The sequence below is a fragment of the Xenopus tropicalis genome, chromosome 3, assembly GCF_000004195.4.
Source record: "Xenopus tropicalis strain Nigerian chromosome 3, UCB_Xtro_10.0, whole genome shotgun sequence".
Taxonomy (NCBI): Eukaryota; Metazoa; Chordata; class Amphibia; order Anura; family Pipidae; genus Xenopus; species Xenopus tropicalis.
This window is the reverse complement of record NC_030679.2, coordinates 100,380,529-100,406,129: the sequence shown is the minus strand read 5'-3', so window position 1 is coordinate 100,406,129 and position 25,601 is coordinate 100,380,529. Positions and strand designations below refer to the sequence as shown.

At 37.6% G+C, this 25,601-nt stretch overlaps 1 protein-coding gene across 3 annotated transcripts in view; it reads right to left on the bottom strand.

Annotated features, from left to right (window-relative positions):
• The window catches only part of rfx7 (regulatory factor X7), a 65,203-nt gene that overhangs the window by 11,125 nt on the left and 28,477 nt on the right, over positions 1-25,601 (bottom strand). For 2 of the 3 annotated variants that reach the window (XM_012958368.3, NM_001097380.1), the window contains exons 2-6: positions 24,825-24,858; positions 8,932-9,014; positions 4,426-4,548; positions 2,334-2,450; positions 617-701 (exon numbers count right to left, since the gene is read on the bottom strand). In XM_012958368.3, coding sequence (XP_012813822.1) covers positions 617-701; positions 2,334-2,392 — 144 coding nt within the window. In that variant the 5' untranslated portion in view covers positions 2,393-2,450; positions 4,426-4,548; positions 8,932-9,014; positions 24,825-24,858. The remainder of the gene's footprint in view (positions 1-616; positions 702-2,333; positions 2,451-4,425; positions 4,549-8,931; positions 9,015-24,824; positions 24,859-25,601) is intronic. The other variant, XM_012958367.3, reaches the window with a different exon arrangement.

Here is a 25,601-nt window from a genome sequence, read left to right as displayed (position 1 = left end):
CACCAGTCAATATTGGCACAAAACCTTCAGGCTTCTGCTAGAAAGCTGAACATGAGGAGGAACTTCATCTTTCAGCATGACAACGACCCAAAGCATACATCCAAATCAACAAAGGAATGGCTTCACCGGAAGAAGATTTTGGAATGGCCCAGCCAGAGCCCAGACCTGAATCCGATTGAAAATCTGTGGGTTGATCTGAAGAGGGCTGTGCCCAGGAGATGCCCTCGCAATCTGACAGATTTGGAGTGTTTCTGCAAAGAAGAGTGGGCAAATCTTGCAAAGTCAAAATGTGCCATGCTGATAGACTCATACCCAAAAAGGTGCTGTAATAAAATCAAAAGGCGCTTCAACAAAGTATTAGTTTAAGGGCAACCACATAATTTTAGTTTTTTTGGTTTTCTTCCCTCCAGCTAAAAGATTTCAGTTTGTTTTTTAATTTAGTGGTACAGTTTATAGGTCACATTAAAGGTGGAAAAAGTTTTGAAATTATTTATCTTTGTCTCATTTTTGTACTGCACAGGAACCTGACATTTTACCAGGGGTGTGTAGACTTTTTTATATCCACTGTATTACTTTTATTTAAGAAGACAGGTCTGATTCAGAAATTAATACTTACCCCATCACCAGATTTGTTGAAGTCAAGATTGGGAAGTGATGGCATATGTACAAAAGCTTTCTTACGAAGTCCACTATAGCAATACGTAAAACAGTTAAGGTATCCTTACCACATAGATTAACACCTTAAAATAAAGCCTGAGAACAGAATTGGTTGCAAAGGCAGAGTTGCAATGACAAGTGACTGTCTCACTTGGAAAGTGCTGCAACCCCTTTGCCCTATTTTTGTCATCCTCATGTTCCCTTAAATGTTAGGTAAGGTAACACAGGTGATCTTCGAGTACAGAATTGCACCAAATTGACAACATAACACGACAGATACTGGATTTTACATACAACATGACCCAATAAAAGTTTAGTGGGACTACTGCAGGCATTAATGTGCTTTTATAAAGCAAATGTTAATCTAAAAATCAATATACTTTAATTTATGTTACATTTTTATCTCATCAGTTCTGCTTAGATTGAATTTTAAATTTGGATTTAATGGTAAAGAGATCATTAGCTGATTTTCTGAAGGTCCTTTTTATAGAATGGTGAGAATGGAAACCAGATTGTAGCTGGCCTAATAAGGAGTGAAGAGAAAAGATACAATTAACTGTTTGCATGCTGTCCAGTAATCTTGAGGAGGAAAGTGAATGGAATAAAGGGTAGGGGCAAATGTAAAGGAAGAGGTACTGTAAGAAGGAGATGGCAGGGAAGGTGTTCTATACAACATGCAGTAAGTTTGGATTTATTAAATAAAATAGAGACAAGCATGACATATAATATGATGAAACATGATTTTCAACAACTACCCCATATTCTGTCTGCCACAAGCTGTTGAAAAATTGTTAGAGATAGTGGGACTGCTTGGACACAAGGGAGAATTATATACTGCTTTACAGAAGACAGAGAAATCCACTAAAATTCTGGAAGATGTTTTTGCATTAATAAAATTAGCTTTCCTACAATGGCATTCTAGCACACAGGAGTATTTTAATGAGAGCAGAGGTGGCTAGTTGTATGTGGCAGAAATCTCAGGATCAATGGTCATATTATCAATTATATTTATGCATCTTTCAGTTGTGGCCGTTTTGTAAGCGAGTCCTAAATAGATCCAGTTTGTTTTATGTTTTTGGGATTTTAGGGAGGGCAGTGCCATTGGCTTTTAGGTTTAGAACGGGCCTTATTTACTAATACTGACAAACAGCAATCAATCCGCTTTGAAAAATGCAAATATCTAATCACTTCTATAAGCAACAGTTAAATGTCATCTAAATTACTTGCTTTAGTTATTTGGTCCTGACCTCATTTTGTTAGCTATGGAGTTGTAGTTAGTTTCGACACTAGTGATTGGTTTGTTGTGATTCACATAAATCACAAGTGATGGACTACAGGGCCGACCAAGTCTTTTTAGGCCTGTATTTTATTCCCAGTACACAGCACATTGCAGGTGTGCGGACTAAACTGGTTTCCAAAAATTCACAGGGACCCTTATGCTAAATACAATGCATTATTTGATCACAGCAACACAGGTACAACAATAACTACACTTCAGTTTTGAGGTGTAAGATACGGTGCACTTAAGGTACCCAATACAACAGTAATAGGAGTTGCACTTTCTGGAATAATTTTAGCAACTAGGGATCATATTTTCTTTCTAAATCTAGATGCAAGATAAATAATTTAAATATGTTTGTTTTGAGGGAATAGTACACACTTCAAGAAAAGGATATTTTGATTTTCCTCTTGTGCCCAGGCGACGTGCCTTCATGTTTGGAAATACATTTTTCATAATCTTTCCAAAATCTGCAGCACTTAGTGGATGATAGCCAAGATTGTCACAATAGCTCCTGAAAGACCAGAAATGTACATGTATAATAAAATATGGTCAAGAAGCACCTCTGAGTACAAAACAATGTACCAAGCAATGTTTTATGAAGTGGTTCACTAGAGCTGTTACACCAAAAATAACATGTTGCTAGACCAGTTTGTGAATTAATATTGGAATCTGTTCACCAAACTTTAGTCTCCAAGTCAAGTTGCAATAATACAGTATTGTGGAGAAACAGACACCCCGAAGCAGAAACTAAGCTGCTACATACTTTATTCACAGCACTTAAAGTGACATGGCCCAAGGGGAGATTAGTTGTCTGAGGTTAATCCTCCTGCAGGAAACTTAGCGTGACTTTGGAAAACAAAGAGACGTGTATGCCTTTAAACCAGTGATTCACTTTATTGCTGGTGGGAAGGCATTTCGGGGAGATTATTTGCCTGAAGTAGCCGAGATTTAACCACGGGCGACTAAGAATACAAAAGAAAGAAAAAAAGAGAAATAGAAAGAAAAATCCTGTCCTGGAAAAATCAGGAACCAATTCATTTGTTGGGTTCAACTAATGCTACTCAGTGGGTAACAAACAAAAACATCTATGGCACGGCATAGGTTTTAGTTTTCTGTACAGGAAAAGGTTAAAAAAAAAAAAAATATATATATATATATATATATATATATATATATATATATTAACTTATTAGCATGAATACTCATCCAATACAGGTATGGGATCCATTATCCAGAAACCCGTTATCCACAAAGCTCCAAATAACGGAAAGTCTGTCTCCCATAGACACCATTTTAATGAAATAATTCAGAATAATTACAGTACCTTGTAATTGGTCCCAACTAAGATATAATTGATCCTTATTGGATGCGAAACAATCCTGTTGGGTTTGATTAATGTTTTATTGATTTTTTTTAGTAGACTTAAGGTATGGAGATCCAAATTACGGAAATACCCCTTATCTGGAATACCCTTGGTCCCGAGTATTCTGAATAACTGGTCCTATACCTGTATTTATATATTTTAAATTAAAATAATTTGAGTAAATAATAAATGTAAATACCCTTTTGAACACTGAGTATATACTGATTTATGAGAGAATTTCAGCTTAGCCACACATGTTGTTACGCAACATGAAATGTATTTCTTTCAATACCTTAAAATGGCAGAATAATTGTTTTAATCACTGCTACATTTCCCTGGAAATGCAGTAGTGACAAAGCAGGAACAGCCACAGACCACTTTTTCATTTATGAGCCCACAACCATTGCCAGGAATAGACATAGTTCTTCCCACAACAGTTAGTGCAGAGGGAGTCATTAAAAGGAGGAAGGACAAGTAACACCAAAAGTGGAAAGTGTTTTATATGGATTTAAATATAATATATAAATAAATATACACTGGTAAAATTTGTCTGTTTGATTAACCAATATACACTGGTTAAAGTTGTCTGTTTGATTGACCAACATTACAACAGTTTATAGAAATGTAGCTGTAGGGCAGCCATTCAAGGTGAATAGGGCAAACACATTATATAGCATGTAACAGATAATCTGTTTTAAATACAATGGTATACAATGGTTTTATTTCATACACAGGAAGATAAACATGATCAAATATCAATGCTCTCTACAGAATAAAACCCTCTATAATATAAACTAGGATTTTTTTTTGCCAAGAAATAGTTTATCTGCAGGCACTCAATCAACAGATACCAATTTTTAAGGTGCTTCTCAGTCTGCATATTAACACATACTTAGATTCTGCACTAAATTTCACTATGTGTGTCTGCACACAGGTTGATGCGTTGCTTGTTAATGCAGATACAGGAGCAAAGTGAGGCTATCAGTTCAGCAGTTTCTGGGCTTGCATATAAACAGCTGTGTGACATGTAAATATAGCATAAAAATTCATTTTCAGCTGCCAAAAATATTATGCTTTTAACTTGTTTACCTTTATGCACATAATAAATAACATAACAACTTACTTATATTCATCATAAACTTCCTGCTTTGGCAGTGAAGTCTCTGGATGCTCCTCCAAAGTATTCCGAATCCAGGAGAATGCATGAGTTTGCTGAGCCCGACTTGATGACAAAGAGTTCTGATCACTGCAAAATAAATTATTTATTTATTGATAATCTTTTACTTTATGTACCCAGTATGCAGAGAAAAGTAAAAATATATATATATATATATCATTTATTAAAGGGAAAAGAAAGTCAAAGTCACTTGGGGGTGCCAAAATGTTAGGCACCCCCAAGTGACTTTGACCACCTACCTTTTACCCCGGGCTGGTGCCCCTGTGAGGAGGGAACAGCACCAGCCCGGGGTAGCTGCCGGCGCTTCCTTCCTCTTGTTTCGCTGCGCGCGCATGCGCAGTAGAGAGAAAAGCCGAACTTAAACATTAAAGTCGGCTTTTCACTCTACTGCGCATGTGCCCACCGCTGGCATTCAGGAAGAGGAAGCCAGAACACGGAAGCGCTGCGCTCCAGGTGCCCCGGGCTGGTGCTGTTTTCTCCCAACAGGGGCACCAGCCCGGGGTACGAGGTAAGCGGTTAAAGTCACTTGGGGGTGCCTAACATTTTGGCACCCCCAAGTGACTTTACCTTTCGTTTCCCTTTAAGCTATTACATGGAAACTGAATGACAAGTAAACTTGTAAACAGGTATGCCTCAACTAAGTGCATACAATACATACAATAAGTTATGCTATTACAATTCATCTTTAAATCAACTTTTAGTGTGATGTAGACAGTGATATTGAGAGATAATTTGTAATTTACTTTTTGTCATTTTTGAATTATTTAGCTTGTTCGCCAGCTCTTCAGGCATTTCAGCAGTTATTGGTGCTAGAGTCCAATTTACCCTAGCAACCAGGTAGTGGTTTTAATAGGAGACTGGAAAATGAATAGTTGAGAACCCAAATAAAAAGCTAATTAATAAATAGTAATAATATCAATAAAATTGTAGCCTCACAGAGCAATAGCTTTTTGGCTACCAGAGTCAGTGACCCCGATATGAAAGCTAGAAAGATATAAAATAGGAACTCAACTCAAAACCCATTGTGGGGGGTGATTATTTCCAATCGATATTTATTTCCCTAACGGGTATATTAAAGAGCTATTCAGTCAGTCTGAAAATTGAAAAGGTCAGGAGACTGCGGTTTCTCGGACATTGCTGCAGCAAGACCACACTGATGGCTTAGTCACTTGAAGTTCTACTTCCTATAAATCTACCAAAGTGGCAGATCTTTTCTATATGCTGTAATAAAATAGCACAAGAGATTATATTATGTTTATCTTTTGCTTGTAGTCAAAATGAATTAGTAATAGAATAACTTAGGCTAATGTTACATGTGGCATTTCGCCACCTGTTGAAAAAAGGTCAGTCAGCTCTGATCCACACCCCTTTCAGTACACACAGAATCCATCTATCAGGCTCACACTGGGCAGATTTCAGTTTTAAAATGGGCCAAAATCCACCATGTGAGAGCTCTGTGCTGTCTCAGTGCATATTGAACAGGGTGTGGATCAGAGTTGATTGGTCTTGTATACAGGCCTTAAAATATGAAGGATGGAATTCAAGAGAAACTTTGTTCCATGTGTCTGTAGAGGGTTAAAAAAATACAATATTGGAAGATTTTTTATTTCTATCGCTGATACTAAGAGCATGCTGCAAACGTGACAATGGCTTTTACTGGAGATAACAGAAAAAAGTGCTTTCAAAAACAAAGCATTGCCACTGTAAACTCTGAAACAGAATACCGTATATACTCGAGTATAAGCCGATCCGAATATAAGCCGAGGTACCTAATTTTACCTAAGAAAACTGGAAAAACTTATTGACTCGAGTATAAGCCTAGGCATCAATTTCTTTTAACACACCTGCACACTAGCTTGTGTCTGAGTAGTAAGGGCAGCGCTGGATTACTAGTCCAACTGGCCAACCATGTTATCATTTTAATTTGGGTGATTAGAAAGGAAAGGTTTGCATGTAGTACAGTGATATCCCGGCACAGAAGGAAAAAGGGGGTACATAGGGGGAATGTAGAACAGAAAGCAAAACAGAAAGTAGAAAACCTCAACTCATACTATAACTGTAGACATTTGTGTATTCCATCGTCTTACTGTTTTGGCTTTTATTACATATTGGGGATGGAGTTATCATCATGAGTGATGGCACGGAGGGGTGGAAGGCAGCCAGGTCCTCCAGGGGGCCCATGGGTATCCACTCTCCCTTTCTAATATGTTTACTTTTGCATATTTGACTTTGGTTACTAATAGACATCCATTTTTAGGGCAGCCTGGGTCAGTGGTTTTGTTGCCCACTGAAGAGAAAGCCCTGGAGCAGGGGTAGGAAACCTTGGCTCTCCAGCTGTGATAAAACTACAAATCCCATCAAGCATTTTCCTTAATTAACTATGACTGTGGCTGTCAGACTCCTGCAATGCATTGTGGGACTGGTAGTTCCATAACAGCTGGAGAGCCAAGGTTCCCTACCCCTGCCCTGGAGCATGTGTGTTATAAGGCTTCTGTGCAACGTGTCACATACTGCAGCCCTATTAGAGCAGAGAAAAAAATCATTGGCGACTTAAGGAGCATAAAATAAGAGAAATCAAAGCCAAAGGATGAGACATGTCTCCGAATGTGTCTGGCAGGATGTGCGATCCCCCTGAGGCATAATGTCCATTTTCATATTGATGAACTGTCAGGTGCAAAAAATGGCATGAACTTATAAATAAAGCAAGACCTATGCATTCTCCCTTGCACCGTTTGAGGCATTCTGATATCTTTGGTTACAAGGAGAGCCAGCTCGGCAGATAAGAGTTTAGCTGAGTGTTAATGACCATTAAACTCTTATCTGCCGAGCTGGCTCTCCTTGTAACCAAAGATATCAGAATGCCTCAAACGGTGCAAGGGAGAATGCATAGGTCTTGCTTTATTCATTAAACAGCTCATTTAAATGAAAGTTCTTTAACCACGGAGACAACAATCCGCAATTTTACGAAAAACGGCAGCCCGTAATACCTTGCTACAGCCATCGGACGCGTACCGGCATTCGGCGCACACTCACGCACGTCACGCAGAGTGCGACATGACACGTGTGCGCCGAATGCCGGTATGCGTCCGATGGCTGTATGGTCTAGCTGGTCTGAATGGTCTAGCTGCGCTCGCTGCCTGTAGCAAGGTATTTTACGGGGGTATTTTACAGAGAGGGGGTCGCAGAGTAAGCGCATGTACACGCGTCGGCCGGGGGAGGGTTGGGTGCGTGCGGCTACGCACTTGGGCAGCGTTACATCAGCATCTACCGTATATACCCGAATATAAGCCGAGGATTACTTTTTCAGCTCTTTTTTAGGGCTGAAAATCTCGGCTTATACTCGAGTATATACGGTACATTGAATACTTCAACACATTTAGGAACAAAATATTGGCTTTTAGAAAAGCAAATGGCAACATACTTAGCAAAAACCTTTACTGTTTGATAAAAGAGTTGGTGTCAAAATTAGTAAGAGAGAACATGCTTTTAACGCATTCAAGTTAGCTGGGACAGCTGAAACTTTCATCAGGTACAAGGAAGCCAATGAAGCATGCAAAAAATCAGACAAGCAAAAAAAGAGATGGAAAACATTACTGCAGCAAAAAAAAAAAAAAAAAAAAAAAAGGAATCCAAAATATTTTTTTATATATGTAAATATAAGTAAAAAAAAAAAAAAAAAAAGAAGCAATAAGGGGTGAGACCCTTATTTCACAGGGGGGTCGGCTGAATGATGGGAACAGGCAAAAAAAAAAAAAAAAAAAAGCATAAATGCTGAAATGTTATTTTTCATCTGTCTACACAACACTATAGGCATGTTAGTCTGACATCAGTGGTAGGAAGGCTTTTGGAAGAGTTAATAAGGTCCCCCAGCGATATCGTCAGATACAAAATACATGCAGTGATTTTATCATTATCCAACCAAAAGTTTCCAATCGAATAAATGACTCTGATCGCGGGCGAGTAATCTCCCCGCAATGCCATCCCACCAGCTAGAATGTAAATCGCTGGTGGGATGGCATGCGCGTCGCTGCGATGAGCCACAGTCGCCCGAAATTGTCTTCGGAAGAAACCTCAGGCGACTGTGGGACATCCGAGTGATGCATATGCCACCCCACCGCCGATTTACATTCTAGCCAGTGGGATGGCATTGCGGGGAGATTAGTCGCTCATGACAACAAAGATTTGTTGCGGGGCGACTAATCTCCCCCATGTACCACTGCCCTTAAAGTGATCACTAAATACTGCAAGAAAGGTAGTTTGATTCATTTCTCCACTGCAGCTTACAAAGTGTGGTGGTATAGGTTAGAAAAGGCCATGTTCACTGACTGCATAAGTAATATCTATTTAAATATGAATGATCATTTCTTTTTAAACCATATTGAGTCTTGCAGAAGTTTTAGTGCAGGCTTCTTCACAGACTATTAAATAAAATACATACATAAAATTATGTACCTTTTCTCCACATTGCTAGGACCAGAAGGCAGTTTGAGGTAGAGGTAGAGTTTCTCAAGGTCTGTAAACTTCTCAACTTCTTGCTATTAAAAGAAAATAACATAAGTTATACAGCTTTTGTTCATCAATTAGTCTATTATAAGCCATATATATCTATATACAGTATATATAACGTTTTCAGACAGTCTTTTCTCTGCCTCCTGACGAAAGTCCCTGTGGGGGACTGAAACGTTGAGGTCTGTAATGTTCTTTTTCATATTTTGTAATAAAATTTACCCTTTTTTCAAATAATTTAAATCTTGTGAGTGCTGACACTTCTTTGCTTTATTGTACTATATTTGCTCTTGCACCCAGGTATAATCATTGTTAGTGGTGTGCATCAACATATATATTATATATATATATATATATATATATATATATATATATATATATATATATATGACCAGAACCTAGGGCATTCGATTGCCTGAGTGCTCCTTTTGCTTTTGTTTCTGTATATATATATATATATATATATATATATATATATATATATATATATATATATATATATATATATATATATATATATATATATATATATATATATATATATATTAAAGATAAAGTTTATACTAAATGTTTATTTTCGCAATACTCCCCCTTTAAGGTTAGTGATCACTTGACAAAACTGACAATAGGGTAAATGTAATAATAATTATATATGATAAAGGGGAATGATGTTTTAAAGGTAACTAAAGGAATATATGGATACAAGCCTGCTTGTTTCCATTATATGTACATGGAATGTAGGCAAAATGGTTAGTTGTACAATCTCAATCTCACCGAGTGTGTGTGTGTGTGTATCTATATTAAGGGGGAACGCCACCTAAACACAATTTTTAAGCAATTTTGCAATATACATCAATTAAAAAATATGCAGTCTTTTCATTATTTTTAACATGATAATATGGTTTATAAGTTACCTAAGCCTGGCCCCCTGTTCTCCTGCTGATCTGACTGACTACTTTCTGCCTTCAGTCTCCATCCCCTAAATCCCACAATTCCCTGCACACGTGATGTCAGGAAAGGAACATCACAGTGCAATGCATTGTGGGGGGGTTATGTTGTTCCTACTTGCTGTCTTGTAAGTTGTGGAGAAGTTATTACATTTTGTAACGTCAGTGTTTTAGTCCTTCCGCCCCTGCCCCCGGATTTTAAATGATGCAGAAAGAGAAGAACTATTTTGCACCTGGATTTCAGCATACAAAATGGTATTTATTCATATTTGTTGAAGGAACAGATTACAGTGATAGGTATATTAGGGTTTTTTTGTGACCAATATATATGATGTAATAATGCTGAGTAAAATATCATTGACTGTAAAAAAAAAAAAAAAAAAAAAAACAATGCAATGAGGGCTCCTTGCAGACCTTTTACACAGCCTGTACACAGGTTGAAGTTTACTTGGCTTCTCCTTTTAACTGGGAAAAAAGTTTTACATGTATATAGATGCACAGCAATGTACTTAGGTTTAGGTGCATGCTAAAAACCTAGATATCTAGGAATCTAAAGTACAAATTAGCTGCACCCACAGCAATTAATAGTTTACTAGCAAAATATTGTTAAGCAAGACCTGTGTGTGCAGCTTGTTTGTGATATATACTTTGCATAATTTACTGCATTTCTAAGTGTGAGGTTTTCCATTTAAGAATACAAGGCCTTACCAGCACAAGCTACTTGGCAACAAATATATAAAACGGCTGCTTGTTTAGGCATTTGGCAAAAGCTAATAACATGTTGTCCAAATCTAATGAATAGGTTATTTCATTCTTTCATGAAAGGCAGACAAAGCATTCCTGCCTACGCAAGCTATTTGCTTCTCAAATCCGCATCTTTATCTAACCTGAGACTCTGCTTTTCTCATATGTATGTTTAATACTGTAAACAACATTACATTTACACAAAACAACATACTGGGTCTTTTTAAATGATGACTGCAAAACAGACAAAGGCTTTATGAATATTTTGAGAAAAGCTGTCGCTATCACTGTGTATATCATGGCTGTTTGCTTTACTCATTAAGCATCAGGTTCAGACTGTGATTCAAAATAGGCCCTGGAATTTTAGGTACTCGGATTGCCAGTTCAGGCTTGCCAAGTATCTCTTAATCATATTAAGGCATATCATGTGCCATGCCAGGTTTGGCAGATGAGTAGTCCAAAACGTTTCAACAAAATTCAGGGTTGTACATGTATGTGGCAAGTCTTACCTGACACACGGTTTTACATAATAATTTTGATATTAAATTCATAAGAATGCAATCTCTTTGCGTCTATGACGGAACTGGAAAGTTGGAATTCACAGTCCATGTTTATTTGATTTTTTTTATCTAGTACTAATGCCACAATAAAACAGACATCTGCCTTTTTGTGGCTGAGAATAGCATGTGTGCAATAGGCAGCTAATTGTAATCTTAAATTAAAAAAAGGGCAGAAAAGCTAAAAACTGGCCATACACAGACAATAAAAGCTGCCAATTAAGCGTTCCAGTGGCAGCTTAGTAGTACATATATATGGGGCCTCCCAACAGGCTGCCCAATCAATATATGCATCATCATCATTTATTTATATAGTGCCAACAAATTACGAAGCGATTCACAATAAAGTTTACAAGAGCTTAAAAGGCGTTGGGGGGTACACTGAAACAAAAGGAATGTAGATACTGATTGATGATTTATAATACATATATAAATGTCTGATTAGTTTTTATACAATGGGTATGCTGAAAATTTGGAAATAAGGGGAGAGTCTGATGGGTTGAAGCAGAAAGTTCCAGAGACAGGCAGAAGCCCGGGAGTAGTTGGGAATGAAGTGAATAGAGGAGAAGGTCAGTGGCAGAACATAAGTTACACAAAGGAGTGTATTTTGGGATTAGAGCTGAGATATAGGGAGTGCCTTCATTAGTAAGGGTCTTAAGGTCCCCATACACGGACTGACAGTAGCTGCCGATATCGGTCCCTTGGACCGATTCAGCAGCTAATCGGCCCGTGTATGGGCACTTCCGGCGGGCCGAATTACCCTGGATAAATAAGTAATTTGAATTTGATCCTACAGATTAGGAGCCAGTGAAGACATAACCAATTGTTCCAAATCTAAATAGGACAATAAAAGCTGCTGACAGTCAGCAGCTTATTCTCCCGTCTACGGGGACCTCAGACAGGCCTGCCTAACATATCTGTTGAAAATCAGAAAGGGGGCCAAAATGATCAGGTCAGTCCAATATTGCTCACCACAAGGTGGGCATATCAGGGACAAGTGGATCTTTCAGTGTATGGTCAGCTTTAGAGGTATAAAACCTTCTGAAGGATATATCCTTTTTTTTTTTTTGGATTCAAGTAAATTTAATGGAGATCCTTTAAATATTCAGTTTTATGCAATAAAAGTATTTTTAAAAGTTCTCTAAATATTGTCATGGGTGTACAGAATTATATTTAGAAAAGATTCAAAATAACAGCAAAATGTGTTAATTCCCTCCATAATTCTAAAGCTGGCCATACACGTGGTGATCTGATGATGTTTCGTGCGACCATCGATCGCACAAAACATCGTCAGATCCGCCACACACCATTCAGGGCTGAAATGGCAGGTAAGGAGGTAGAAACAATAGGATTTCTACCTCCTTCTGCCGATTCAGCGCTGAAGGGAGATTTTGGTAAGGCGCCTTCTATGGCGCCCAATCAAAATTTTCAAACTGGTCCGATCGGCGAGTCGGCCGATATCAGCAGCTTCCTGCGATATCTGTCGACTCGCCGACATACCATACACGCACCGAATATCGTACGAAACGATACCTTAAGTATACAGCTAATTAACATTGGTAAAAATTTGTTAGAAGAGAAAAAAGGTAAAACCAAGTAAGCTTTATCAGAAAGGTCTCTGTAAATACAGCCATAAACAGTACTGCTGCTCTCTGTCCTGTGTGAAAAGAAACACTGCATTTCTTTCCTCTATTCTGAACATATGGGTTACAGTATTAGATTTCCTTCTCTCAGCTCAAACCTTTCAGGACACAGCATGAGCCCGTGCAGATTGCTCCTCTCTTCCTCTCCCCCTCCCCTCCCTGCTGTAATCTGAGCTGAGAGCTTCCCCACAGCAGCAAGAGATACAGGCAGCATGAGAGATGCAAGCAGGGAAGTGATGACAGACCAAGCTAAAATGGCAGCTGTTATCTTCAACAGAGAGCTTATAGAGCTGTTTACTTAGGTACGGTAAAGCATTCTACAGAATAAATATAGTGTTTTAGCTTACACAATTGTGGCTAATCTACTGGCATTAAACTGCCTTGGTAGCTTTCCTTACCCTAGGCTGAGATTTAGTCGCTCATAATAGACCTCTGCTACAGCGGGTGACTAATCTCTCCAAAATACCTTACACATATTTTCGGTTTTCCAAAGTCACATAAAGTTATCTCCTGCAGGCAACTTCGGCATGACTTCAGAAACACAAAACTTCAGCTTCACACAAATGGGAGGGGTGGTGACAAAATTGGGTGGAGAAATGACGCAACAGATGATTGAGGGTAGATTATGGAAAGATCAGGTAAGAGAAAAAGTTAAGATTGGGGCAAATCAGGGGCGGTAAATACCAGCTCTGGCCTTGACAGGTATTTTACCGGCTAGGCCAGTAAAATACCAACCTAGGTGGCAACCATATTGTTGACTAAGTTAATACAAAATAATGATAATCTATTTTGGCACAGCATTTGTCACTGGAATGGAAGGGGGGGGGGGGGGGGACAGTCAAAGCTGACAGTGCAAGTTCCCTAACATTCTTATAATAATGCAGCTAATAATACATAAAGGCTCAATTTAAACCTGTTATGGTACAAACTAGCACATGTTTAGCTGGTCTTTGCGTTCTCTGCCATTACCCAGCAACAAGACATTTTTGATGGAGAACAATTACTGCAGTATTCATGAGCAAGCCTTAGATAACATTCACTCATCAGGCATAAGGGAGCCAATTCAAAATATTTATGTAAGTGCAGAAAATCTATTTGAGGGCATAGGTAAAACTAAGATAGTTTTGTTTGCTGTCCTCGAGGATATCAAAATGTTTTGCAATAAAAGGTGGAATAAGTTCTGACAGGACTTTTTTGCAGGGGACTTTTTACACAGTATATCTGAGTGCATAGGCTAAAGCCACATGGGGCAAATAAACGCAGGTCAAGAATTTTCCTATGCTTCAAAAATCGTATCGTTGTGCCGACATCTGCTCGCGCATGCTGTAACACACTGAATTGCTCTAGGTGCAGGCACAACAATAAGATTTTTGAAGCAGAGGGGCAGATTCTCGGCCTGCGTTTATCTGCAGGCTAAGAATCCACCCCGTGTGGCTTCAGCCTTAAACTACCATATAATATGGGTAAAAAACACACAAGGGATCATTATTCATACTGTATCTGAAGAAAATATTTGAAAAACGAAGACTAAAAGAAGAACAAATGTACATTAGACAAAGGATACACAAAAAAACACAACTGCTTGGATCTTTCAGTGGACATTGTTAGTTTAATTAAAATGAAGTAGAAGCTTGTCCCACTAACCAGGGAGTAAAAAAAAAAGTCAGCCCTCAAAACTGGTGACTGAAGCCATAAAAATGCCAATATTTACTTAAAACTAGAGAGTTAATTATTATTAGCTTCACTTTGTTCAACAAACTTTCAAGAAATATCTGTGAATATATTCACTGCATCTTTGAGACGGTAAGGAATTATAAAATCATAGGATTATAATCTAGGTAGATAATCCTGAATATATAAAAAACAACTTAATCTCTGTCTAGACTGAGATTAGGATAGATAAAGGAAACCACAAAACCAGGGGAAATTAGAAATGCTTCAAGACAAATACATACACGGTGGTAAATTATATTCTCATAATACAAAGCAAACAAATATGAACAATTTTAACACTTTAAGTGCCACAGTCCGTAGAATATACATTCTATGGATAAAAGTACCTAAGTGGCACAGATCGTAGATTCTACGTTCCGCTGCACTTCCAGGTCTGCGATCGATGAAGCGGCTTTTAAAGCCCCTGGGCACCGAGTAGAGGTGGGGATCGATGGACCCTAGGCAAAAGCAGGCATGTGCAAATTATGTGCCTGTTGTTGCCTGCACTTCCTAAACCCCCCTGCGCCACCCCCAGACTGGATCCAATGGGATCAGCAGCTTCAGTCAGTTTATTATTAACGCAGTGCTTTACAGAATATATATATATATATATATATATATATATATATATATTCTGTATATATATGTATATGTGTATATATACACACAATATTGTGACTGTTTTTGCCTGAAAATAATTGTTTTATTGTAATTACCAATAGTGTATTTGCTAACCTCACTGAGCTACCTTTTGTATGTTATTTCAGTGTGTATATTACATTTCTGGTGATTTAGGTGCATTTTTAGTGATTGTATCTGTATTAAAAGGGGTACAGATTTATTGGAGCAGGGTGTTATTCTTCCAATTTTCAGAGCGCTGGTAAGGTCCAATCTAGAATATGCTGTTCAGTTTTGGTCTCCAGTGCTCAAACGGGACATGATTGAATTAGAGAGGGTCCAGAGAAGGGCAACTAAGCTGGTAACGGGTATGGAAAGTCTCAGTTTTGAAGAAAGACTGGCCAAGTTGGGTCTGTTTACACTGGAGAAGAGGCGCTTAAGAGGTGACATGATAACTATGTATAAATATATAAGGGGATCATATAATAACCTCTCTAGTGCTTAATTTACCAGAAGGTCCTTCCAACGGACACAAGGGCACTCCGTTTAGAAGAAGGGAGGTTCCATTTAAATATCCCCCCGCCCCCCCCCCCCCCCCCCCAATCAGTCGTGCTGGCTGATACATTATATAAAACTTTAAGAAGGGGCTGGATGGATTCTTAGCAAGTGAGGGAATACAAGATTATGGGGGACAGCTCTTAGTACAAGTTGATCCAGAGACTGGTCCAATTGCCATCTTGGAGTCAGGAAGGAACTTTTTCCCCTCTGCGGCAAATTAGAGAAGCTTCAGATGGGGGCGGATGGACGTACGTCTTTTTTCAACTTACTATATTACTATGTAAGCCATTTTATTGTATTTTCAGTTCTGCATAGGTGCTGGTTTGTTTGTCTGTAAAAAAAAAGAAACTTATTTGGCTAAGCTACAATATTGAAACTGTGATTCTGACTGCTAGATTGGAAAATCTATGCATATTGGGCATCAAACTATTTAGAAGAACAATGGCATTCATATTTAGAATGTCCAATATTGGTACGTTACAATATGTGGGATATATGATAGGGTAAAATGCAAGATTTGTGACACATTTTAGAAAATTTAGAAACAACGCTATGTTTATTTAAAACTTTTTAGTTTGGTAGTTTGCAGTAAAAATATGTATTTAACCATTCTGGTTTTGTCAGAATGTTTTTTTGGAAAATATATCGTTTTCTAGGTTCTCCATACTTTTAGGGGGTCTTAAGGCACATAATACACATACTGGGTGCTTATACTGCAGCAGCCAGCGTGTCAGATGTAAAAAATTCATATGCACTATTTTTATTTGGGTGCCTCGGTATACCACATAGTTTGCTAAATTTGCACTTACTGGGCATCAAACTGTTCAGTGCTTTAAAGTGGTTCTTTAAGGCAATTTCATCAATCAATTTCATAATTTCCCTGAATGTGTACTTTCTAAAAATATATGGTTTTGTGTTTTTGCCCCACACAAATGCAGTTAATGTGTTGAATTTTTCAGTTGATCGCCAGGTCTATTTGTATGCACTAACTTCATTTTGGGGTCTCTAAATACACTATTTAGATACCCCTTTATCTATAGAGTTTTTGTTGAAGGTAAGGAAAGACAAATGGGTTTAAAGTAGGCTATAGGTCTAATCTTCTATAGCAGCCAAGCAAAGAGTTTATTGGGCACTATGGGTTACTGCATCTGTCTAAACTTTGTGCCTTTAATAACATATGAGGGGAAGAATAACAGATATTATGTGCAACATATTTGTAAAAGGAAAAAAAAAAGCACCTGTTTGAGGGATGCATAGTGCACAGATTTACACAGCTAGCTTAATGGAACAATCAAATCCGCTTTAGAATTAAACAACAATGAGAATTAATTTTGCCAGTTCAACAATTTTTACCTATTGAATCTTTCATACAGTTTCCTCCAGAGGCCTCATTCCTATCCTAGACATTGGTGCAACGGAGATCAGGTACAATTATACATAAGTCCAACTTGTTACATCATAATTGCAACTATTAAGATTGCGACAAATCACCATTTCTTTTGTACCTATAATAACTGCAGTTGCTTAATTTGAAGACCTGGAACCCCATGAATCACTATAAAATGATCTGTAAATTCAATTTTCATGCAACTTAGGATAGGATTTGCATTGCCTATTTGTGTTTTTACTTCTTTTTCTAACTGAAAATCACACTGTACTAAGTTGCAATTTATTTGTTGTTTATATTTGAACTTCTATTCCTTACTGGTGTGGTTGTCTTTATTGTGATCATTAGAGGGCAGCATGTTCATTAGAAAAAAGTAAAACTCTCAAAACAGATATATATATATATATATATATATATATATATCATAATCACAGAAGAGTGCTCTGCATTTAAGAAGTCTTTATTAAGAATATAGTCAGGGTTTGGTAAATCCTTTACACATTTTTCAATACATATTGTTAAATGCACAAATTGCTCACAAATGCAGAGTTTAAAACCAAGTATAACCCTAGCCATCTACTCCAGGTTCCTATCCAAATAAGGGCAAGGTTGCTCTATAAACCACACCAACAGATCAGGCCACAAGGGACCAAAAGACATAAAATTCCAACCCAATATTATCAATGAACAAATCATGAATATCTGTACAGTACGACTACCGAAAAATAAATGCTTATACAAAAGACAATATAAGGAGCAAAATTTATTTAAACCTCAAGGTGAAACAGTTCCTAATTTCCTAATCCAAAAACGACCGCATTGCATTAATAAACATGATCATTCCCCACCACATCTTGTATCTGGAGAATAATTAGTTGCTACAGTGTCATATCCCAAATATTGTTAAGCTACAGGTTTATTTTTAATTACATAAAAGCCACATTAGACAATGAACTATGGACATCAAATTACAAGTTTAGCAGTACAAGTTGTGTGGTGGGTTATCATCAGACATGTCTGAGGATATACAGGTATGGCAGCCGTTCCGGAAACCCAAATCCAGGAAGCCCCAAACTACAGAAAGCCCGCCTCTCACAGACTCCATTGTAGTTAAATAATTTAGATTTTTCTCTGTAACAATTAAAGAGTACCTTGTATTTTATCCCAACTAAGATATAATTAATCCTTATTGGAGGCAAAACACAGATAACATTAAAATGTTGTGCATTTAATAACTGATATGTATTAAATGTTTGCAACCATCTCTGTTTAGGCAACCAAAGACAATCACATAAATCTATGATATAAACACAGATGTATACTTGGAATGTAATATTTACAATAAAAGCAACACAGCTATGGAACCTGGACTGTAAAAACCATGTTGCTTAGCAATGGCACGCAACTACAAGCACTCACCACTACTACCCTATTCTGTCTCCCCTTGTTCACCAGACACCCTGGGTGGGTGCAACAGGGCAAAGGTTGGTGCTATGATGCTCTCCATGCTCAATTGGTACTATTCTTTTCAGTTTGGCATTTACATTTACCTTCTTCATATGTTTTGTTTATTTTACCACTATGCACTGTACATAGTGGCCACAAGTCTGTTGTTGTTGTTGTTGGTGCCATAAGAGACTGCTGGGGGGTATATATTTTGCTTGCCAATAATGAATCAATTCTGACAAATTTCCCTGTGGGGGACCAAAGATTGTAACAGTTTTCCAAATTACAGACAAAACAAACCCATATTGTAAATATGTCTAGGGCATTAACGTCTCCTGGCGTTCTTGCCCTTTAAAGGGATTACAACACTATTTTGTAATTCCTGCATTGCCAACCCCTGGAATTGATATCCTGGAGATGCCACATTTGTTCAAAATGCTCTACCACTCCCACTCTATTAGGCCCTGGGCATGGCACTGTACAAATATATTTGATGTGACTTCTCAATATTTTTTTGGGCAAATGTTTAAAGAACTAATTTAAAGAGGATGAAAAAACATACAAGTAAATTTAGGGATTCTGACAAAATACTGTGTAATATACTTTTTTCAGGAGAAAGAGCCACTGTCATTCGAGCAGCACTGGAGCTGGGACCTCCAGGGCTACTGGAATGCATATCTTTTGATAGATAAAAAATAAAGTATGTTAAGATTCTTAAATTAAATGCTACTTGGCAATAGAAACTATTCCTACAGAAATATTAAAGATTTTCTAGTTTGGTCGTGCTTTTCTACTGCCATGAAGCCAAGACCTTGCAATGCAAAAATAAAAGCAAAGAACACTATGTTTTTCCCAGCCAGAGGGAAAAACAAATCAGTAACAACAATATGGAGCAGATTTACTAAAACTAGAATTTTTCTGGTCCTGAAACTTGTATAAACTCAACTTGGTATATTTTTGAATAAAACACGATCATTCTTGCATTTATTAAATATCACAAGAATGTTGTTAGGATTGAACAAAAATATTGGGGTTATTGTCCAAAAAATTGAGAAAATCGTAAAATTTAAATAGCCATTCATTTCCATGAATCCTCTTTATTTTTCCCAAACAGGAATTGCTCCAGTGGCCATTTTAGGAGCATTAGAGTTGATTCTTGGAAAACAATAATGTGTTAAGGTTTTACTTGAAAATGGGTGAAATAGAAAACAATGATGGGATTAACTTCCTGGATAAAATTTCCTGGATGAAAAAGAAAACAATGATGGGATTAACTTTCCCTTGAAAATTGGTGAAATGGGTGAATTGATGGGGGTTGTCTGTTCCTTTAAAATGCGTATTACTACTTCTGCCATTTGAGTGAATTTCAGCAAAGCACATGCTGGCTGGGTGATTTTTGCCTGAAAAGTGGCAGTATGTGTTTTTATGTGAGAATTGCCTGAGGAGCTCTTGCACTGGTGATTTCAACGGACGGTCATACAAGGCAATGGAAAGTGATTTTGATTGCTTCGACACTGTGTTTTAAGCAAACAAAAACTTCAGACAAATTCACCTTTAAGAGTAAACAAAGGAGACTAGCAGGGAGATTTATCAATCCACGAACGGTCCGATCGGGCCGTTCGTGTTTTCTGCGACTTTTTCGTTCATGCACAGAAGGATCAAAGTCGGAAAGGTTTTCCTGCATTTTACGATCGTTTGGATACGAAAGTTTTGTGACTTTCGGATCGCCAATACGATATTATTGTGAACAATACGATTTTTTCGTAAGCATATTCGTGATATATGCAATCTTCAGAAATTATCGTATCCAATCCAAAGTTTTCCCATTTGGGATCCGAATTTGTGTCTTAATAAATCTGTCCCTATGTGTACAGGTTTCAGAAAGATTAGAGGACAATCAGAAAACATAAATAGAGTATGTCTATAACATTTTACCTAGGCAATACAGCAGCTGCAGCAGCACCCACTTATTTTTAAATGGAAAGATACAAACCGAGAATGTTTAATTCATATTAAGAATTTCCTTTTACTGATTATTTTTGAGAAAATAAGATAGCTATAAAATGGGAGACAATGTCACATTTCAATAAAACTAGCAAAATGCTATAGTTTAACATTTTGTTTTGCATATGCTTACTCAGAATCACATACAACTTGGAAACCAAATTAAATATTACTTAAATGTCTTTATCAAAGTTCAGTAGGGGTCTGTAGGAAAACCAGTAACACATGAACTTAATAAAGACATGCTTTTATATGTACAGGTCCACCTGAACGTCCATGAATGATGGTTATTCATCTGTACATGGGACTGGAGGTGTTATGGAGAATGAACAGGGCACTGTGGCAAGGCAGCAGGCCTGCAAAAAAAAACCTTAAAGGAGAAGGTAAGCTTTATCAGGAAGGTCTATGTAAATACAGTCATAAGCACTCACAGAAAGGTTGCACTTCAAAAGAAAGAGGATTTCTTGCCTCCTTCTGTCTCCTTAATTCCTGTGCCAGAGTCTGTGCAGCTCTCTCCCCTCTCCTGCTACCATCTCCCACAAGAATGCTAAGAACTCCCTCCCCCTCCCTTGGGAATGTGTGATCTGAGCTCTACAGCAGGAAGCTTTCTCATAGTCTTACATACTGGGCATGTATAGGGGTCTCGGTCTTGGTGCAGAAGCATGGCATTATAGGAATTCTGTTTACAGAGCTCAGCGTTCCTTTTTTCCTACGAGGCTTCTGATCATCTGAACAGGCGAAATATGGGGAGACTATTGAGGGAACTGAAGGTATGCCTGTAGCTTAAGGTTTCCTGTACGCAGCTTCAGGAGGGAGAGAAAAAAAGAGCCCTTTTGATAGAGCCCACAGATGGGCATACCTAACCAGTATCTGGTCGAAAATCAGCCAGATGTTGATTGGGATTTAAAAATCCAATTAGGATGAAGAGCGCATCAGTGCATAGATGCAGTCCTTGTGCCAACAGCCTGTATCCCATCAATGTGATCCAATTATTTGGCCCTCAGGACCATATGGGAGAAAGATCTCCTTGCAGATCTCTCAATGTATGGCCAGCTTCAAGGTGGCCATACACGGGCCGATTTCAGCTGCCGATATCAGTACTTTAGACCATTGTTTTAATTTGATGGTTTGGCCCTAGAGTGGCATATTGGGAGGAGAGCCGCTCGCTTAGCGACCTCACCAAATTAGCAAATCTTACAGTGTATGGCCAGCTTAACTCATAGCAGCCAAGAGCATGTGCAATGAATCAATAGAAAAAGACATGAGGAGCTACTGGGTGCACAGAAGCATATATTTTCACTGCTTAAGCGGTATTTCGCTAGTACAGAAGCCAAAAACATTTTTAGTCTAATTCTTTGTATCTTGAGCTTTAGTTTTCCTGTCTGCGGAAGCACAAAATAAAGAACGATGATGGTGCAAAAATCATCCTCAATGGGAAAACTCACCCTATGAAAACAGGCAGATGATTCTGACCTATTTGAGGCTGAGCAGGGTAGTCTCTGCTAATAAGAAGGCCTTAAATGATATAATATGCTATATGTAATAAAAGAATATGAATTGTCAAACTATTGTATACCTGTCCATAAGCTATCATTTTCAGTAATCAAATTAAATATATTACAGCAAAATGAATAATAATACAGGTATATGATCTATTATCAGGATGGTTTAGGATGTTTTTCGAAAAGGAATCTTTTTGTAATTTGGATCGCCGACCAAGTGTCAACTAAAAACTTAAATAAACCCAACAGGATTGTTTTACCACCAATATGGACAGCAGCTTAGCCATCATCAAAAGTACAAGGTACTGTTTTATTATTGTAGAGAAAAATATATTAGTATTATTAACTTAAAATGTACTCTGTGGGAGATGGCCTTCTTATAAAGTGGAGCTTTCTGGACAATGGGTTTCTAGAAAAGGGAATTTAAACTTACATTTTAAATATGTGCTGCCCTTGTATTCTGCACACTAGTATTTTATATAAAGGTGCTGTCAGGCTATTTTTCCAGGCTAGCAGTTAGTCAATCCCTCATAACAAACACCTGCTTAGTTTCAACATTATCAGACAGGTACAGTTTTAGATCAGGCTTGTGTTAGATTAGAATGGAATGTCTCTCACCAAAGCAGAAGGTGAGAAAGCACAGTAACAAACAGCAGCTACTGGCAGCCTAGGCCGCTCTGCTAATCTTGCATGCTGAGCTTCTCGAAGTGGTTCAGGCAAAATGTTAAGCAACGCATATGTGTATGGTTTTACGATATCAAAAGCACATTAAAATGCAGAAAATCATAATTGCCTTTCCTTTTACTTTGCCATTCACCACTTCATCTAACATTGTCCTATTTGCTCTTACAAAGGCTTAGACATATTGTGAAAAAAACAGTGCACAATCCTTAACCTATGTTAAGGAAAACAAAAGAAGTTTACTTTTGTTTTGTGTGTTAGTATGTATTTGATCTCCATCATTTATTTTGTATGTTCTTTAAATTATTAGTCTTCATGTTCTGTCTCTTTTTTAGGCTGCAGCTGAAAATGCTAACTGGTTGGGGGGGGGGGTCATAGACCCCAGAAACCAGATCAAATGTGAGGAGTCAATTTTATTGTAAGGCTACTGACATATGGACCAGTTTCTCAGGGTGCAGACACATGGAGCGGATTTCAGTGTGCAAAGGCATACTCATGCAGACACACCAGACAGCGGAGTAGAGGGTGGTTTCCATGTGGCAATAGTCTTATTTTGTCTTTCTTTCTTTCCTTTTAAGTCTCCATGCTAGTCATCCTCCATCTTGATTACAAAAATGTTTCCTGGCTCCTAAGTTAATTAACCCCTAGGAACCAGCTGACAGTTTAAATTTAAAGTTGGAGATTTACAGAATCAAAAATTGATTATAATTTAAATAACAGAAAATAAACTGAAACAACATTAATAAAAAGTAATTGTCTGCCCCACCTTTATGCCTTAGGAAGGCAAGATATGATTGACAGCTGGGATTTTTAAATGCCTTTATAATGGGTATGTAAAAAGGAATTTGGGTTTCATGTTTAATTTAAAAAGGACTTTTATTATATAGCTTTTTATGTCTGGGTGACAGGTCTCCCTTAAATTGAGAGATTAAAGAGAAGATTTTAGTTTGCATTATTTCAATTAACAGTGTGTGATAATGATTTCAAACTGCATTAAACCTACTTAAAAGTATATTTCTACAAACCTTTTTTCCTGGTCTACTACAAGTGTGCAGCTATGAATGCTACCATGTACCAACATTGTGGTGGTCAGGACAGTGAGCACAGGCTGATAATTCTGTTTTGTACTTTTGTATGCAAGTTCTAAGTGAAACTAACATTTCAAGGTAATAACAGGATAAATCACCAGAGATAGGGTACACAGTTCATATTTTAAACAAAATACAAAATTGTTAAAGAAAAAGTCAGCCCTATACTTGAAAGAAGGGGAATGAAAGCACATTAGATATGGATAGGACTCCTAAAAATGGCACCACTCACAGCCATTATTGTAATTATTATTAATAATGAAAACAGTAACAACAACAAAAAGGATCATCATGAGGAAGAGTAGCACAGGAAAGGGTTGAAGGGAAGTGGAAAGACATTGTGGCACAAACACCACTGTGCTGCTCTGCCTATGATTACCATGTATGGATGTCCCACGCCAGACTGTGAAGTGTGGGAGGGTGAGGTTGTACGGGAAGGTGGCTTTGCAGAACCCTATGATATATAAAGCTCTCTCCCTCCTCCCTGAAATTTCAAAAAGTTTACATGCTTTTTTTCTGTAATTTTATTTCCTGATTTAAGTATTTTTTACCAAAGTAAGAAGCTCAACTAAAGATGGCCATACACGTTACAATTATGACCTTTCCTGAAACCACTGGTCGCAGGAAAGATTGTTTGTCCACTCCAGGACGTCAAGAGGTGAATCGCCAGATATGCAGGTGGAAACAAAAGAATTTTACCCCTGATGATTCAGCATTAACCTTTGCCAATGGATCAAAATTTTCAATCCTGCCCGATCAACGAGACAACAGATATTCAAGGCTTTAGCCGACAACAGTTGCCTTGTCGCCCACCATATATGCACTGATAATATTGGTGCATGTACGGCCATCTTTAGTCTAATATAGTTGGAACGATTAAAACATTTGGCATGTTTTTTCCCAACTGATTCAACAACATTAGTAAAGTTTGACAGAGTACTCACTACTTACCAATATGCAGTCCACTTTTGACTGTATGGATTTACTGTCAGGGGAAGAAAAGAAATGAACAAGCATTAGTATTTTTTATTGTTCGGTCCAAAAAAGAATCAAAGCATTCAGAGTGTCTCTGAGAAAGTCGACAACAAAATCTTGGCTGATTTAAATCTACATTTTTAAAGAAAAAAAATCTATCTACATTGGCACTTAAAAGTAAAATGACCTAAAATGTGGTCTGTTTTTCACAAAAAGTTCTAAAAATTAAATAATGTAACACAATTAAACAAATGAGTCAAAACTCGTACAATTATTTATTGAAGAAAATGACCCAAAGGTACATATTTGTATGTGGCAATATTACGTAAACCTCTAGGATTCTCCGTTGATTTGAAGGGGAAACTAGAGTCAGGCGTTTCAGTCAATGAGATGATAATCAGATGTGATTATGGGCGGCCCTGCCTAATATAAGAAACAGATATCTGGGTGTTCACTATCCAAAGTCTTTTCATATAGGTTTATGCAAGTGTGCTTGAACAAGAGAGATGTAAGGACCTCCAAAAAATAGTTCATTTTTTGATGCTTTACCAGGCTGGGAAAGGTTACAAAACTATTTCTAAAGAGTTTGAACTGCACCATTTTACTATCAGGCTGATTGTGTATAAATGGAGGCAATTCAACACTATTGTTTTCTTTACCAATGGTGGTGACCAACAAAAATCACAACAAGAGTAATACTCCGCAAGGTCTTAAAAAACACCAGTCTAATGTCTAAGGAACTAAAGGCCTCAC